Below are 18,924 nucleotides of genomic sequence, written 5' to 3' on the forward strand. Positions count from 1 at the left end.
TGGAGTCTCTGTATAAGGCTGTGGTATTTCAGAATTCAGTATGGAGTGGGTTAAGTTACGTGGTTAATATACATATTTATTTTGATTACTAAATCACCATTCATTTCAAGTCAAATCATGTTAAAAACATGTTCATCCTCAGCTCAGGTTTATGATGGGCTAGAATAGAAAAGAATGAATACAATCCAACAAATATTATAAGAGTTGCCATGGCCTATATAATATGGCAATGTAAAGGGTTGGTTGATAACTTTATGAAAAAAAGACTTGACCAAAAAAAAAAAACCAACAAAAAAAAAAACAACAACCAAACAATGTCTTGAAACAAGAAATGTGCAAAACTGCAAGTTACTTCAAACAAAGTGTTGCAGAATTAATTTCAGTTATTGCATCATGACAAATGTGAACGGCATTACGCAAAATATTCTTAGCAGTTTGACCAATCATTTTTTAGCTAACGTCAGACCCCCCAAAGCATGGTTAGTGGCATTACCGTTAATAACGTTACATTTGTCGGGAATAATTCTGCAGGTCATTTCACCCTTTTGTAAGTGACAAAATGTCACATGACTTCTGAGTATTGTCTTCATCTTTTTCCCTTAAGCAAAACTTTGAAGAAAATATCAAAGGAACTCACTGTAATTTGCATTTAAGTGAATTACAGTAAGTGTCCCCCGTCTCACATGTGCATTTTAAATGATGGTTTTAGATCTCGCAAAATCAATGAATACAAAAAATAAAATCTACTGATTTTGAATTTTTAGTGGTGAACATGATGCCTGGAGGACATTAGTTGATACCTAAATTAAACATTAAGATAAAGAGGCACATTTCTTTTATCCATGTCATGCCCTCCTAACTGCGGAATTGCCCCTTTGCATGTTAGTAAAATGTCAGATTTTATCTACAAATGTAGGTGTTTATATTTACAGGTTCGAGGTACATTGTTGAAGTGTTGTGTTTTCTATCGAAATAAAAATTTCATGGGAGTCAGGGACACCACTTTTTGTCAGAACTACAAGGTTGTACAGTGTTGAAAGTTTGCATAAATCATCTTGATGGTAATTTGTTCATTTTCTGCACAGAAGTGAGCACTCCATTTTAGATTACTAGTACCGTACTTCTCTTTTTTGTTTCATGTAGGCCTACAGTCATTGTATCTCCTAAGGATGAGTAACACATGTAGCTTTATTTTGCCTCATTTATTCTCATCTAATGTCACTGTTGCACACAATACTGTAGATGTTGAATATTCCCTGAGAAATTTTTGCAAACTTCATCTTTTATTGTCCTTTTTTTTTCATCCTTTTGATCGCAGCATCTCCCCAGAATGGCAAAACCCGTTGTTCTTGTGATTGGTGGAGCTGGCTATATTGGCAGCCATGTCATCGTAGAAGTCGTTGCCAAGGGATACCATCCTGTTGTCATCGACAACTTCTCAAACAGTGTCAAAGGTATCTTTGAACCGTATTTGTTGTTTGTTCTTGTGGTGAACGCTGCATTGATTTGCAATGTGTCCGTATGCGATTAGCATTGCAAGTCACTAGCCGCATTTACACACAGGTTTGTTTAATTTTTCCATGGCAATGCAAAAATGAATTTTATTTCCCATTACAGTTGAACCTCTCGTATCCGGACAAGTCGGGACCGGGGCTCATCCGGATAAGGGATTTGGCCGGATACGGGAGACTCAATGCTTTATACATGTACATATGTACTGATGTAGCCCATTGTAGTACCACATGTAGTAATGTGTGTACTGCAACCTTTTCATTGTTACATTTGGGGATGTTTGGGGACAGGTGTTGAAATGTCTGGAGGTAAGCAATTTGGAAGGAAATTTGATGTAATGTATGTTAATCATGTTGGAAGTAATATGTAATTCATGGTATGTTTGGGTAGGAGTTGTCAGGAGTTGGGAATCCCCTTTCCTCCCGTAATTATTAAAAAAAAAAAAAAATCACGGCGAGATTGCGTCCGTATAATAGAGAGATCCGGATAAAGGGAGGCCAGATAAGAGAGGTTCAACTGTATTTACACTTGAAGCAGAGGAGAAATTATTGCTATGGATAGAAAATATTTTCCCATTTATAGTGAGGAATTTGGGGGATGGCATAGTTACTAATTTCCCCCCTACACACAATCTTAACAGTTTTTCCATCATGGAGCAAGAATCTGCAAGGCCTATTTTAAGGTGATGAAAGTTTAATATACTGTAAAAGTGGATATTTTCGCGCGACTAATTTTTCGCGCTTGGCCGGGTCAGAAGAGTTTCGCGTGTTTTTAATTCCGCGGAATCAAGACATCACGCACAGGAATCTATGGCAAGCAAAAATATTCGCGTGCTTTTATTTTCGCGCTAGTTTCTGGTTGCGCGAAATGCGCGAAAATTTCAACACCGCGAAAATTTCCACTTTTACAGTACATATATGTAGATTACTAAGTGGCATAGCTCTGTGTGCTAAGGGGATAGGCCGTCAATCAATAGACAAACCACACGCACATTGGATACACTGCTAGTAGTCATGGATCCTATCATTGCATTGCCCTGACTCTCTCATACAACTGTACTTTGTTTATCCAAGGATACCTCCGTGGTTTATTTAACATTTGCCGTAAGGTGTCACAGCTGTTACAGTGCCAGTGTTCTCCTCTGAAGCTAGCCTTTTGACAAAGCCTCCTGACTGAGGCCTGGAAAAGAGGCTGACTGCGAGGGAATGAGTGAACGGGAGGCCGAGTAGTGCAGGCAGGAGGCCTTTCCAAAGCTGACATGAATTTCTTAATTTTTAACCTTTTTTCTTGTCGATTCTGCTACAAAAGAAGGTAGCAGCCAATCAGTGATTACATCGCTGGCAATGGCATGGCACCGGATGAATTACACTGTGTACATGCATTGCATGCATGTTGGTGGCTTGCTCATTCTGGTGCTCCACGTATACAGCCTGCGTTGCTATGCAAGGCAGTTGATTAAATCCTTGATTTGTTGAAATTTCAGGTTCTGGTCCCAAGCCCCAGGTGATACAGAGGTTAGAAACCATCACAGGGAGTCAGATCGACTTCTACGAGGTGGACATGGCGGACAAGGCTGGTTTGCAGTCAGTCTTTGACAAGGTGAGTGGTTGACATCCCACAGATATGGCTTTTTTTCTGCCTCTTGTCTTATAAACAAAAGCCTTCACCTCAGAAATAGAATTTCCTCCTTGATACAACTCCCATACTTGACACATGTATTCCATTCAAGTATTTAAGTATTAGGATTGCTGATAACGACAATTACATGTAACTGTAAGTGAATCAAACTGTGTTTCTTCCTCATTTCCTTTTCTTCATGAGAGCAGAAAAGTAGTAAACATCTACTTCGTGGTATGAAATGAATGTAGCATAAAATGATTTTAAGACTGATGCTACCATTCCAAATCAGTTGATACATTTAGCTGTTCTTTTCATTTCAGGAATGTGTGGAGTCTTCAATTGAAATTTGTTCATTGTTGTCAATGTCTCCTTTTATTTTTGTCCCCTATTTCTCTTCTCAGCATGCCATCGATCATGTGATACACTTGGCGGGACTAAAGGCAGTGGGGGAATCATTGACTATACCCATTGACTACTACAGGTGCAATGTTGGAGGGACACTCAATATACTTGACGTAGGTCCTATTCTTCTCCCTCTTTTTATTAATAAGTGGAGGATGGGCTGATTTTTCTTCTCAGCATGTCCCAGAGACCCCTGCCCGAGTATACTCGAGACTTGTCCTCAACGGTTACAGATCTGGTAGTGTCCGCATGGGGGTTCATTGAGTGGGTGGCTGGCCCGGTTTGGATCTATGTGAGAATCCGCGTAACAGATAATTGTGAACTGGTTTTATGTATTCAAGTGCATGTACATGTACACACTGTCACATAGCGGAAGAATCATGACTGGAGTCAGCCATTACCAATGAGTGCAGGCTTTGATGCACATGTTCCCTGACAGGTGTTATCATTGATTTAGAATGTACCCCAGTGGACAGCAAATGAATTAGGCCACCCATTAATCCCTACGCTGCCTTGTCCTTAAATACATTTAACCCTATTCTAACTGGGCTATTTGAGACCAAGTTTTTACTGAGGGGGGGGGGGGGGAACAATTTGACCCCCCCCCCCCCCTTCAGATCTCGGCCGCCGATGGCGCGATTGCTGCAAAATTTTGCATGAACATAGAGCCGGATGTCAACTACAAGATTACATGGTCATACAATAGAAAAATGTTGATTTCATATTTTTAAATAAATTAATTATGCAGATTAACGCATGAAATCATATTTTCACCTATAACTCCATCAAAAAGACTGAAGGATTATAAAATTTTTGTGTCAGAGTTCCTCAAGACACATCAAACAATTTTCTTGTAAAAAAATAGCGCAATCAAAATCATTTTCTTTTGTTTTTATTGTTTTGTTAATTTCTTATGTATTTTATTTTTTTTTCAATCTTTTGTTTTCTATTGTTATTTTGCCAAAATTTGTTGGAGGCACTTTTTCAAGCTTATCTACATTAGAATTGATTTATTTCAATGGTTAAAAGTTGAAATAATCTAATTTATATCAAACACAGTTTGCATTGGATTTGCACACAAAATCATGAATTCGAGCGGTTTTCGGGTTGACATGCATATGCAAAACACTGCATATTCAAAACGGTGTACCTGGACGTCGCAAATTTGGTCTCAAAATATGCGGGAAACTTCAATGAAAAAAGTCATGAAACGACGCGGTAAAATCGTTGCGGGGGGGGGGGGACGTCGAATAGGGTTAGAATAGGGTTAATACACTCTGGCAGTGTGCCAAATATCACATAGAGTGGAAAGGTTCAAAGGTCACCCCTTTTTCACATGAGATAATCAAAATAGCGACAATACAACAAAATTAGTGTTTTGGATGGGAGAGCATGACGTCGCTGGGGTGACAAGACCTCGTAACTACAAAATGTCACATGTTCAGGAGAGCCAAAAAACATGGCGGCCAAAGCATTGTGGCGAATGGGATAGCCTTTCCTTTGACATGCCGTGGTGGCTTCATTTTTGGTGTAAGAAAGTTGGGATTTGGACAGGACATCACTTAACCCATTATTTGACCATTAATACAAAAAAGTCATTTTCACCAAAATTGCAGATACAAGGTCTTGTCACCCCAGCGACGATGATTTGAGTTAACGGTTATGTACCAGTATTAATAAAAAGCGATTGAATGAAATCAATGTGGCCAAGTGACTGATCTCCTTTAAAGGTGTTTTCCTATGGGCAAGACATTCTAGGGTATTTGCTAGTGGGAAAACATGTTTTGCATGTTAATAAATGACAAATTACAGAAATTATTTATCATCACTGAGCTTTCATGTCTATAAAAAAGCTCTCTCTGAAGGGGATTATTCTTGCCCTTATTTTTGTTTTCATTTTCAGTATAAGGTTGGAACAAGGGTGATGACAGAGAGCTACACTTGTAGTATGTGTGACCTAGTATTAACAGGCATACGAGTTATGTGGAGATTAAATACATTTACGGGTATGCCAATTTAATTAAATGATCAATAAATAACTTCACACCCATGATCAAGATGACATTTCTATTAAAGGGACTGTACAGTACCGGTTGAGGTGGGGATTCAGGTTTATAACATTCCTAAGTGAGATAATGAGAAACTTCTTATGAAATATGAAAGAGCATGTAATTTTAAGAAGGATTCAGCATTTCTTTGAATAAAATTTGTTTTCAAGTGGCTGAGATATCCAAAAAAGTGATAGTAATAAAAGGCAACAGGCCACGCCTTTATTAGGATCTCTTTGTTTCACTTTGTTTTTGGATATCTCAACCATTTCAAAACCTATTTTCATCAAATAAAGTTTTGATACCCCTTAGAATTGCATGCTCTTTGTCGTATCATAGAGGAGTTTCTGAATATTTCGCAAAATGTTAAAAGCTAAAGCTTCACCTCAACCAGAACTGTTCACACCCTTTAACCCATAGAGGACAGGTTGATTTTGCTCTAACATGCATTTCCAATAGACACCTGCCCGTGTATTCTGGAAAATCATCTTCAGCGGGTTAAGACAGTTATGGTTGGAATTTCATTCAGATGTCTATAAAATAAAGTTCCAGAAATTTTCAGTTATTTGTGCTTTCAGAGAATGGTATACATGTAAACAAGTACATTATACATACAAATGCAAATTGGACTTCAGTTGGAGATTTGTAAGCCAGTAGCATTAACACCTCATCTATTACAAAGTAAGTTACCAATTTTTGTGAAACTCGTCATCACAACCCTTCTTCTTTTCCCCTGTTCATGTTTTTTATGTGTCTGTCCAGGTAATGAAACACAATAAGTGCTACAACATTATATTTTCGAGTTCAGCGACGGTGTATGGTAATCCGGACTACCTTCCCATCGACGAGAAGCACAGTGTAGGGCAGGGCATCACGAATCCTTATGGCAGGACCAAATATTTCATTGAGGAGATCCTCAAGGATCTAAGTAAAGCAGAGAAGGTAAGGTCAAAGGTCACGGTGATATTTTTTCCTTTCTTTTGCTCGCTGTGATGATGCACAAGTTTATTCAAATTACAGGAACTCTGATTTTCCAAGCTCAATTTTGCCTTTATCTTGGCACTTCACTATGCAATAAAGATAAATATGAATGTTGTGCGCTTTGTTGCAAACTGTAAACCACATTATATTACTTACAGAATGGAAACTACCAACAGTAATGGTGCAGCTGAATTTTTGGTTTGTGTATTTGTTTAGTGTGGTTTTTAATTTGTGTATTCCAAAGGGTGCCAGAGATGTTGTTAAAAAGTTTATCCCATGGTGTTTCTTGCTTGTCAGCATTTAGTAATTTTTTTTTTTTATTTGTATTCGTCACAGATTAGTGTGATCAAATGCTTTATTTTTCACTGTCATAGCAATGTCTTATTTTGCAGTATTTTTCTTGACGTGCTTCAAGCCGTATATGATGTAGAATGTACAAATGTGATTGCATATGAAGAGGGTCCTTGGATAAAGGCATTGGACTAACTGATATTACCTGATGTTTGGTAAGGTTAATGTGCATTTACTATGCCAAAAAAAAGTGTCCAAAATTGTCACACATTGAAATCATACTATTTTATGCTTTTAAATTACAGGAAGAGTAGGAAAATGAAAATATTAGGAATTGCAGCAAAAAGGAATTGAAAAAGAAATTTAAGGTTTCTCCCCCAAAATACATCTGATTTCACTTTGATAGGAGTGGAACGTTGTTCTATTACGATACTTCAATCCCGTTGGGTCCCATGAGTCTGGTATGATTGGAGAGAACCCCCAGGGAGTGCCAAACAACCTCATGCCATTTGTTGCCCAGGTTGCGGTGGGTAAGCGACCGTGCGTGAAAGTGTTTGGCACGGACTACGATACACCGGACGGCACAGGTCAGTATTTAAACAGATGTTGCCTCTTTGACAATTTTCGTGGTGAAACTGAGTTTACACCCATATGAAACCGTGATAAAATTTGGAGAAGCTGTGTACTCGATAGTGAGGGAAAGGTATGCAAAACCTTGTTTTGGGAGCAGAAATATATTTGTTTTCTTTTTCTCATGCAACATTTAACCATCTGGGTCAGTGGTCATGATTAGTGCGCTTTTCCTACATGTATGTGCAATTCTTGGCCATAGTTTTGGGGTAATTATAGTGATTGTGTGAAAAAGCAAATGCATGTTGCTTTACCCAGCAAGGACGAGTCTTGAGTATACGCGGGCAGTTGTCTATGGGAAATGCGTTAGGTAGCAAAATCATACCGTCCTCAAGGGATTGACTGCAGACATTTGATTATACATAGTATTGCTCTTGTCATAGTAGATTTGTGGAAAGAATAAGATAAATATATATCAATGGAAAATTTAGCTTTTAAAGAATATAAAGTATAGAAAAATGAACTTTTTTGTTGGGATAATATTAGGCATTATATTACATATTAGACAGGTCATGGTGATGAACATGTCGGAGACTTCCATAACCAGCTCCAAAAAAAGAAAAGAAAAAAGAAGTCATTGACAAAGCACAAGAGAAGGACATCATGGCGATACAAGGGGACTGGAATGTCAAGGTTGGAGGAGATGCTCAAGCACAGTGCTAGACTATTCTGGATAGATGCATCCAGCTTCTTGAGTTTGCTACTGCTATAAACAACTTGATCCTAGCAAACTCTCTTGGCTCTCATCAGAATTCAAGGGGCTGCACGTGGCAGAGTCCAAATGGCAAATCCCACAACCAGATCAGCTGCTTTATGGTCCCCAAAAGCATCCGATCTGGAGTCAATGCAGCACACACTTGTCCTTTACCAGGGACAGATGTTGGAAGTGACCATAATAGTCTGGTGATGTTTGCGACTTTCAGGGTGTTAGCTATCAGGTTTCCATAATGTCTTTGCTCATTTAGGCGATATAGATTACCAACGTGTAGGAACTCCTTTGGCACTGCAACCTACATTAGAAACATTTATCATCAATTAAAATTTGTAGTATTTTATTACAAAGCATCATTATTATCTTTGACTGTCAATAAACATTATCTTTGACTGTCAATAATTTCATTCTTGCAGGTGTGAGAGATTACATCCATGTAGTTGATCTAGCCACTGGTCATGTGGCAGCTTTGAAGAAGCTGAAAGAAGGATGTGGCCTCAAGGTCTACAATCTCAGCTCAGGAAACTTCTACTCCGTACTGGACATGATCAAGGCCATGGAAAAGGCTTCAGGGAACAAGGTGCCTTAACCTACCAGGATTTTTTTAACTAGCGATAACCTTGGCGTATGAAGTTAGCTGGCCTTATAGAGAGTCATAAAGTCTCAGTCCAATAGAAAGACCGTGATGACACTATATGGATTAAGGGGATAAGGTACCTAATCTGTGTTCTTTGGCAGTTACTTTCCAGACATCTGTACCAACTAGTGATAGCACTTACAACTGCGCTTCTCAACAGGTGGGATGGCGTAGCAGGTGGACCTTAAAGTGAAAACTAAGTTCTGGTAAGGGCCTGAGAACCCGTCTGACACCATTTCATATTTGCTTGCAATATATCGAAAGAGTCTACAAAGAAACTTACCTGGCTGACGCGGTTTGCCGGAATGATGAGTCGTTTTGGAGTATTTTGAGAAAAATAATAAAAGTCGGTAGACCGACTTTTATTCCAGAAGGCTCCAGACTAGCTCGGTCTCAGGGAAAACTCGACCCTATTTCAGACAATTTACACACAGTTCGTGATCGCCATGTTCATCAGTACTCTATACTACGGGTACGAAACGAGGCCTTGATGAGCAGACAGGAAAGTGCGTGCTAATAATCCTGTGCAAAACAAATGGACAGCGCGCGGTCCTCAAGCCTAAATACGCACATCACCTCAGTTGCTGAGACGCGCGGTCTGTGAAGTTTTTGTTGTTGTTTATCAAGCGTCTTTGATTGTTTTTAGAGGTGCTTGAGAGGCGCACACTAATTTTGCATGCGCGCCAAAGAGGTTTTTGATGCGCGCGTTGTAACAACTCGGACCATTACTGCGAGTAGCTAGAACGCTACAATGTAGTTTATACAGGCCGCTCCCATATGCATAGTACAACGCTGTACAATCCAGAGGGACAACCAATACAACTCATCCCGCCATCAAGCACAGCGAGACTGAGTTATCCCCGAGTCCGAGTCTAGCCTGACCCCGTTCGGGTAAGTTCTGAGACTGAACGTTTTTTGTTAATATTTCCCATTTTCGTCGTTACCCATCGAATATCTTGTTATTACAGCGTTATTCCGCACATTTCCTAGGCACACGTTCACATTTTGGAGCAAAATTTGACAACTTTTGCAGGCTTACCAGAACTTTCTTTGGGCTTTAAGTGTTGGCCAACAATGAAAATATACATGATCTAACTGGGCCTCTGAATAATTTGTATGAAACAAAATAGGTTTCAGGTTAAAGAAGGTTGAGAAGAAAGGCTGTAGCAAAAGTGCCAATCAGAGAATAAGGGTCAACATAAACTACCATGCCATCCTCAGGCTTACTTTGATAAATAGAATAAAAGCAAGCACAAAAAATAATGGAGTAGAGTCAAATTTAAATAGAAGAGTAGGGCCTATCTGGGCCTCATCTGGATTGTAACTTTAATACTATTGTAACTATAAGTATAGTCAGGATTAATACTTAAAGGGACTGTACAGTACTGGTTGAGGTGGGGATTCATGTTTTGAACATTCAAAACATAATGAGATAATGAAAAGCCTCCTATGGAATATGAAAAAGCATGTAATTTTAAGAAGGATTCAAAGTTTATTTGATGAAAATTGGTTTTCAAATGGCTGAGATATCCCCAAAAGTGCTAATAATAAAAGGCGACATGCCACAACTTTATTAGGATCGTTTTGTTTCACCTTGTTTTTGGATATCTCGGCCATTTCAAAACCGATTTTCATTGAATAAACTTTTGATACCCCTTAGAATTGCATGCCCTTTGACATCTCATAGAGTGGTTTCTGAATATCTCGCAAAACTTTAAGAGCTAAATCCTCACCTCAACCAGAATTGTACACACCCTTTAATACCATTGTAACTATAAGTATAGTATTAATACTCAATACTAAAACTCTAAAATTCTACAACTTCTTATTCAAAGAAGTTGTAGAATTTTTAATAGAGTTTCGTATATCGTCAAGAAACGGTGATATCGCTCGCAGTCGCATTAAAAAAAAAAAAAAATGAAGGAAGTAATGATGTCATCACCTAATACAAGTCTCCCCTCTCCCTTTGACCTCTATCGTTATTCAAAATCTACTTTGTTGACATGAAATCATACAGCTTAGGAAGTACAGCGAATGTGGGAATATTTACAATGTTGAAATTTTTGAGCATTTTATATGACATGCAAATAGTGCAAAATAGAAAGTATTTGAATATTTTTCTTGTTATATGTAAAGCATTTTATGTCTTTCATTCTGTGGAACTTAAACATGCACAGTTTTACCTGGCTAAATGTGAAAAATTACTTATGCATTTTTTTTTGTTAAACTTAATGCTTCACATCAGATTTTAGTAGTTATTTAATTACCAAGAAGCAGTGATTCTTTTAGGGTAGAGGTTTCTAGTTACTAATTATTGACCAATAATCTGAGATTATTATACTTTTGCGTACACACCAATGCGAGGATGTAAAGAGATAGCCTCTTGTGATTGGCACATTAGAGCATTGTCTTGGTAACCCCTTCTGCACCAGGGATTTCAAACACTGTGTTTAATGCTTTGGGGTTTTCTGAACCAGTCCACATTCAAAGCACTTCAAGGGTTAACTCTCAGACTCTCTCTCCCTCTCTTCCTCATTCCCTGCCCCTTTGTCTTTCTTTGCTCTGCTCTGATCATGCTTTTTGGTTGTTCTCTGCTCCCTAGATTGCATATGAAGAGACAGAAAGGAGAGAAGGGGATGTTCCAGCAATGTACGGCAACCCTGCCTTGGCGGAGAAGGAATTGGAGTGGAAGGCTACGAGAGATCTCGACAAGATGTGTGAGTATTTTGTACACCTTGGAAAAACCCCCCAAAAGATTGAAAAAGGGGAAAACTTGAAGGAAAATCTGGAACTTGAGAATGTGCCTGTACTTGGAAAATTCATGTCATCTTATCATTAACTATATCATCGATGATAATAGCATCTTTTAAACACTTGATAACACAGGCGTTCTGACTAAGAACAGAAACAGAGCAGGAAAAGTTGATCTTTAAACATGTATAAATATAATACGCCTTGAAGTGAGGCTAGTCAGCAAGCTTAATGTATATGCTGAATATTTCGCGAGAATTTCATTTTTGCAAATGTTGCCCTTCAGGTGCTATTCGCAAATGTATAGACATGAGAAAATTATTGACTCTGATCCCGATATGTATTTTTTTAATTTATTTTTTAGTCCCGACTTGAATTTAACGTGCACACACACAGTTCTCCAGTCAGTCCTGTACTCCACAATTGCGAATTTATCATTCACGAAATTGCCAGGAAGTCCTGATTCGTGAAAAATTCAACTTTCTTAAAATGTTGCGTATTAGAGTAACTGATTACCTTCAGTTGTGATTACTATCATATGTTGATGTTTCATTCTTCATATTCACTATTGTTTGAAATGTGTCATGCAGGCTTTTGCATAAAGCTGTGGGTAGTAATCAGTCCTGTGTGAAAGTAGATTGGTGACCCCCAGTGGACCCCAGGACTCTCAAATTGGGAAGTAAAAAGTAAATAAAGAAAGAAATTTATAGCTCCAGATATCCTATGTACTTAAAGTGAATGTACTTTATTAACCCTAACTAGGCCGGGGGGGCCTCTGAGGCCCCCCCCCCCCCCCCCCCCCCCCCCCCCCGTCGACGTTCTGCGCGATGTATCGCTAACGCGAAAAGCTATCGCCGCGACGTTTCATGACTTTTTTCTTTTGAGTCTCCCGCATCTTTTGACACCAAATTTGCAATGCCCTAGTGCGCGGTTCCGAAGTTGCGCATAAATATGTATGTGCATGTCAGACCAAAAATTGCTCAAAAACGTGAATTCGTGTACAATTTCAATGCAAACTGTGCTTACAGGCAAATTTCATAAAAGTATGATTATTTTGGGATTTTATTGATTAAAATCAATTAATAACATATTTTCTTGATTGGAACAATGTCGCGGACAAGTTTCATTGAAAAAACAATGAAAAACATGAAGTCGAAAAAACATAGAAATACATAAGAAATTTAAAAAACAATAAAATACTTAAGAATTTTTTTCTGATGGCACAATTTTTTTTCTCTTATATTTGCTCAGGACACTAAAAAGAACATTTACACAAATGTGCCCATTTTGAGCTCTATTTAGGGATTTATACCAAATTGATTTCATGCATCATTATGCATAAATTAGCATAATTTAGCATAAATGATAATTTTTAGAAAATTTAACTTTGTGATACTTTAGATTACATCATAGGCAATGTGTGTGCCAATTTTTGTCGCGATCGCGCGGTCGACGGCCGAGATCTGGAGGGGGGGCCTGGGAGGCCCCCCCCTGGCTCTATGATCTACCTAAATAGCCCGGCCTAGTTAGGGTTAAAACTTGTTTAGGTTTGTTAATGGCAAGTCCAGATGTGACCCCTTAAGGACCAAGAATGAAGCTGGGATCTGCTTTCACATTTTCATGTTCTTTTTGAGAAGGCACAGTAAATTTTTGGATAAAATTGGAAAGTTTTTGTGAACACCATCCACCCCCCAAGTTTGCTATCTTCTTGTGTAATAATCTGCAAGAATGTATGAAAAGTGGACTTGTGATACTCGGCCGAGTGCTAGACTTCAAGGTCTTTTTAAAAAAAAAATTTTCAATGCCTCTGCCCGAGGGGTGCCGGAGGCATTATTTCACCCCCCTTTCGTTTTCTGTCAATTATGGTATACTCATGAGCCATGAGGGGATAATTCTGTGTTGTGTGACAGTGGCATTTCTAGTTTGATTTTGTTTGGGTATGAGGGAATAGAAGGGAATGGGGATTCAAATATACATTCATTTGCATGAATGCATCTGAATATAGCTGATCCTAACAAATATTGTGCTCTGCCCCCTCAAAGCTGGTTTCACAACACCATGGGCATATTCAAAGTTTGAAGATGGGTTGTGTTTATTTCCTCTGTCAAGCATGAGAAAGTGTGAATGATTGCAGTTTTGCGAAGATTAAAATTCTCTTTGTTCTGTAAAAGTGAACATTTTCGCGCGACTGATTTTTCGCGCTCGTCAGGGTAAGAAGAGTTTTGCATGTTTTTAATTCGGCGGAATCAAGACATCAAGTACTGGCTCATATGGCAAGCAAAAATATTTGTGTGCTTTTATTTTTGCGCTAGATTTTGGTTGTGCAAAATGTGCAAATATTTCAACACCGCAAAAATGTCCACTTTTACAGTATGTTGTAATTGTCTTTTTTTAATGTCTTTTAAACCAGGTGAAGACCTCTGGCGGTGGCAGTCGCAGAATCCAAACGGCTATGAGTGATGGCAGGTCACAAATTATTGACCGGCAGTCTTTGGAATAGACTAGGGTCCAGACTGAATCACAGGCCCATTTATGTGTGTCGAGATATGTTCCTCTGGCACACATTTCCAGCTGCAATAAAGTGGTTTGAAATTAGAAGAGATGTAATTATATTTATATGTGTAATTAGTCTAATGTTCACATGAATGAATGTCACCAATGAAGCATTTGAAACATATTCTATTATTTTTGAGGCATGTGTTTCTAGGACACCTTGAGAAATTGCAACATATCATGCATTTGTTAATTCACTCTAGCATTCTTTCATTTTTATCAATCTTCTGAAGGAAGGGGGGGGGGAAGAATAGGTCTCGTCACATGTTTTGTTGACTGTAATTAAATTTCTAGTAATTAGGTATTATAATTCCAACTTATATAAAGGTTTAAATGACCAGTGTGCTATCGTTTGTATCTTTAAATGATCCTGTTAAAAAAAAAAAGACAAAAAGGTAGGATCCTGTTGTAAAAAAAAGGTTCAGACTAGTAAGTATTATAAAAAAATAAAAAAAATAACATACGTGGTTATATTCTCAGCTCACAGTGACATGAACATTTCTCACTCATTATTTAGTTATTTGCTAAAATGTTTTCATATGAACATTTTGGCTCATTATTTTGTTATTGGATTATTGCCTTTGATGGTTTGTTTTTTTCTTTTTGCCTTCGTAAGAAATGGGTCTCCAAGATGCTGAAATGCTTGAGTATTTTTTCATATTCTGTGTTTCATTTGCTTGTACATGTACTCCAAAATTAAATCTAGAGAGATGTATTTTCTTAAAATTATGATACAATGAAAGAGTGGGAAATATGTTTTCAAACCTGGCAAATGGCTGAATTGCCTTGACACCCATTGCTTTGAATATCATATTCATCTTTTCATCATTTTTATGCCTCCGGCAACACTTTGTTTTATAAAATGAGTACGTAAATTCATGAAATGCAACCTCTTTCCCCATCATGTGTCCGGTGCATTTTGGGGACCTGAATTTTAACTTCATTGTAATGAGAATTTAGTTGAAACCGTGTTATGAAAGGGGCACATCGTACCTGGTCTTCAAGCCGGTTGAAAGGAAGATGTTTTCAAGGCAGTACTTCTGTAGCCTTGAATGTATCCTGCTTTTGTATGTTGTCCTTGCTAAGAGTAAAAATTCGTTTTTTTAAACAGTTACCATTAATGTCCATGTTGAAAGAGATTGAACGCTCTTGTGTAGTCTATTGTACACTGTACTACTTAAAGGGGATGGCTAGTAACTGATCAGTGGGAATCAGTGGAAATGCTGGGGGGTGATTGTTCCAATTCTTGTGGAATTCATTTAAGAGTACATTATATATCTATTGTTGTGTGAAAAATATTTGCTTCAGACCAGTCTCATATTCAAGTAAAGAGCAGTTTCATGCCCGTCACTGTACAGGCATGCTAGCCTGGAACCATTAAACTGCACATTACTTGAATATGAGACCATTCTGAAGCAAATAATTTTCACCCAACAATAGATATATAATGTACTCTTAAATGAATCACACAAGAATTGGAGCAATCACCCCCCCCCCCCCCAGCATTCCCACTGATTCCCACTGATCAGTTACTAGCCATCCCCTTTAATCATGCGCCAATATGTGACAAGCCACCAGTGTTCAGACAAGGAAGCTATAATTATTGGTGCTGTGCATAGCTATGGCTTCTCACAAAACTGTCAAGTTCAGGGGCCCGTTTCATAAAACTTGTCATCAGTGACAAGTTGTCATAGATGTGACAAGCTACTGAAATCCTTGCATCTGATTGGCTGAGAGCAAATTTGTCATAGAAATGTGGCAGTTGTCACTGATAACAAGTTTTATGAAACGGGCCCCAGAATGCCCTGATAAGACACCAGAGATCAATTTGAGCATCCCCTGAAGGTATTTATGTCTGTGAATATCAGTGCCAATTTAAAGGGGAAATCCAGTCCAAGTATAAGTTAGTCTGATATTAAGAAAAGAGTAAAGTCTTACGAGTTCAACGGTAAAAATTTGACTGAAATCGGATGAAAAATAAGGAAATCATGACCTTTTGAAGTTTTGTTAATTTCTGCAAAACAGTTCCTGTACAGTGGATATGAATATGCAAATGAGTGAGCTCACCGTTTGAGCTCACCGTTTCATAACCTCACAATTTTCCATTGATCGTAGACAAAAAAGTGACGAAAATTAAATATTTCTGTCATTGAAGTCTGACATGTGATTTATTCCTAGTGCAATAACTTTAGAGTAGGTATCAGATATATTAGAATTTGAGCCTCGAGCATAATTGCGTTTGAATGAAAAACTGGAAATATCAAAATTTTATGTACAAACTATGGCAAGTTGTGAGGGGATGACATGCTCACTTTGCTATTTGCATATTTGCCGTTCAAGAACTGCTTCCTGAAAAATAGCGAAACTTCAAAATGTCATAACTTCCTCATTTTTCACCTGATTTTGATCAAAATTTTACCGTTTAACTGGTAATATTTTACTCTTTCTTATCAGACTAACTTATATTTGGACCTGACTCCCCCTTACAAACATGTGACCCCTGCCTGAAGGTCTTGTTCGAATACTAGCTGGAGACAGGAGGACCTTTTAGGAAAGAAGGGGAAAAAAACCCCAACAATAGCCATAGAAAATGACCTACAAGTGTATGTGCCAAAGCAAGTGCATGTGTGTGTGTGTGTGTGTGTATGTATTTCTGTAGCAGTTTCAAGTATTGCAGTGATGTGTGAAGTATACTTGACGAATTTCTCTGGCTGCGTTGCCTGTCACAGTGATGTGCATCTTGAGAATGCATTGTGTTGATTTCAAATCTGTCGAGTAGGTGCAAACTGAATTTGGCGTTAAGTTTTATCAAGACTTTCATCCTGTATCTCATGTACAACAGATCCATTTTTTAAACCAAGATTAGGCTGCTCACCGTCATGTGCCATAAATCACACATAGAAATGTTTGCTTGCGATTCCTAAAGGGGGCACCTGAGTAGTCCTTTTTCCTGATTGGCTGATGTGCTCAAATTCAAATCAGATCTTCTGTTGAGACAAAGTGTTCTACATGTATTTCTTTTGAAATTTTCACTCTTCTGTTTGATACTGTGTAAATTTGGACTGCTCGATGTGAGAGTAAGTGAGTGATTATGGTTATATTTCTACTACCATGGGGTCTGTTCTTAAAGGCAATATCTAACATTTGCAGATGAAACAAAAACCCAGCTTTAGTGCTTCATTAAAGGTCTAAAATGTGATTTAGGCATAGAAGCAACCATCATAAAAATTTTAATCAGTATAATCAATATCAAATATTGTTAGATATACAAAATGTGAACAATAGTTATAATGAAAATGTTTCTAAATAAACCATATTATATTTTAGGCTTTATTGCAAAAATTTTATACTGAAAGATGTTTTGTCATACAACTGACCTACGAATGTATTAAATGTGATAAGTCAGAACATTTTTTTTTTTCTGAATCACTGCTCCCAATGGGTACAATACCTTTAACTTTGATTGTTTTTTGTTGGTCATTTTCATTATGTGACTTTCACTGACAAGTTATTTGTTTGTATTTATAATTTGTATTGCAACATACATCATTTGTACTTGGTATCTTAGTCTATGCTCAAAGTTGTTGGATCTTACTGACTTGTATTAGGGACACACCTAATTGCGAACCCTCAAATGTCATAGAAGTTTGTCCTGGTCGTGTTTTCATACTTTCTTTTTTTTTTTATAGTAAAAGTTATTATGATTTATTATTATTACTATTTCATATTGTATGGCTGAGAATGTGCATAATTCATTTCCATGATTGATATTTAATGATCTCTGTAATCCTAACTCAGGAGAGGGCATCATGTGAATTTATCATGTTTTCATAAACGGGAACTGCATGTGATGTCTTATTCCTGAAATTGTAAGATGCATCGTCGTGCTTCCATCTAAATCCTGTTGAGAAAAAGACGGTTATGGTGGATCTTTCCGATATGCCTAGTATTCAATGCTTCTTATCCCCTCCCCCATTTAGTTTTAAAAGTTAAATTTCACTCTCAGGAGTTTACATTGTTGTACTTTGGTGATTATGAATTTCTGTGTAGGCTATACATTACGGAGCTTTAGATTTTGACGCGCGGACGTTTGAGCCGACGCTTGCGCTGGACGTTCTCCTCTCCCTGCGTCGTGTGGAAAAGTAGGTTTAGATTACGCTGGGACGCAACGTATGAAAAATAAAATCGCGCCCCCATAATGATCAATGCATGAAGTAGTTCTCTACGTTGCAAACTGTGCGGACGTACGTAAAAACAGCCCAGTACGCGTAGTGAAAAACTCAGGCGACGCAAGCTAAAAATAGATCGACTTGATGCTCGCTTCTGCGCACGCTCAGAACATGTTTTTTCCCTCTGAACGTCCGCGCGTCTAAAATCTAAAGCTCCCTATTAACTTTGATGTTAGGTACGGCTGTGTAGGCCTATCTATGTACAATGTATGTGCTTCCAGGAAATATGTAACATGTTTGTTTATGATAGTGTTGATAAGCAGCTGCATGTAACTTGTTAGGGACAAAGGTAATACAATGCCTATGTACATTGTATTACGTTTCATTATGTCCAACATTGCATGTCTTATTCAGATAATTGTAGCAGAACCAGAAATATGGTACACTTTAAGAGTAGGGATACAATACAGTATCTGTCTCTTGCATCCTCGTTTCTCTGTAGAATGTTCAAAATCTTCCTGAGTTTGATTTTTCATCAAGGAATGCGGTTATTATACCCACACTTTTTTTCTCCTCATTCTCATTTGAGATGTTAGACATTTAATATTTGCTGCACTT

The 18,924-nt window shown here is 37.9% G+C and overlaps 1 protein-coding gene across 2 annotated transcripts; it reads left to right on the forward strand.

The window, feature by feature from the left end:
- Positions 1 to 1,330: 1,330 nt before the first annotated feature.
- On the forward strand, positions 1,331 to 14,329 carry LOC140234104 (UDP-glucose 4-epimerase-like). Of its 2 annotated transcripts, XM_072314183.1 has the most exons (8): positions 1,331 to 1,454; positions 2,996 to 3,111; positions 3,534 to 3,647; positions 6,345 to 6,524; positions 7,261 to 7,441; positions 8,613 to 8,776; positions 11,436 to 11,550; positions 13,995 to 14,329. In XM_072314183.1, exons 1-8 carry the CDS (start codon positions 1,331 to 1,333, stop codon positions 14,042 to 14,044), a joined length of 1,044 nt encoding a protein of 347 aa, XP_072170284.1. In that variant the 3' UTR covers positions 14,045 to 14,329. The 2 variants fall into 2 exon arrangements, with proteins under 2 accessions (XP_072170284.1, XP_072170286.1); XM_072314185.1 differs by lacking the exon at positions 3,534 to 3,647.
- The last annotated feature ends 4,595 nt before the right edge of the window (positions 14,330 to 18,924 follow it).

This window comes from Diadema setosum, chromosome 10 (genome assembly GCF_964275005.1).
Source record: "Diadema setosum chromosome 10, eeDiaSeto1, whole genome shotgun sequence".
Lineage (NCBI taxonomy): Eukaryota > Metazoa > Echinodermata > Echinoidea > Diadematoida > Diadematidae > Diadema > Diadema setosum.

Excerpts from the sequence above, each read along its gene's own strand:
- LOC140234104 (XM_072314183.1), top strand. The coding sequence starts at position 1,331 with ATGGCAAAACCCGTTGTTCTTGTGATTGGTGGAGCTGGCTATATTGGC. Across the intron at positions 1,455-2,995 it reads CTTCTCAAACAGTGTCAAAG|GTTCTGGTCCCAAGCCCCAG; the intron begins GTATCTTTGAAC and ends TTGAAATTTCAG. Across the intron at positions 6,525-7,260 it reads ATCTAAGTAAAGCAGAGAAG|GAGTGGAACGTTGTTCTATT; the intron begins GTAAGGTCAAAG and ends TCACTTTGATAG.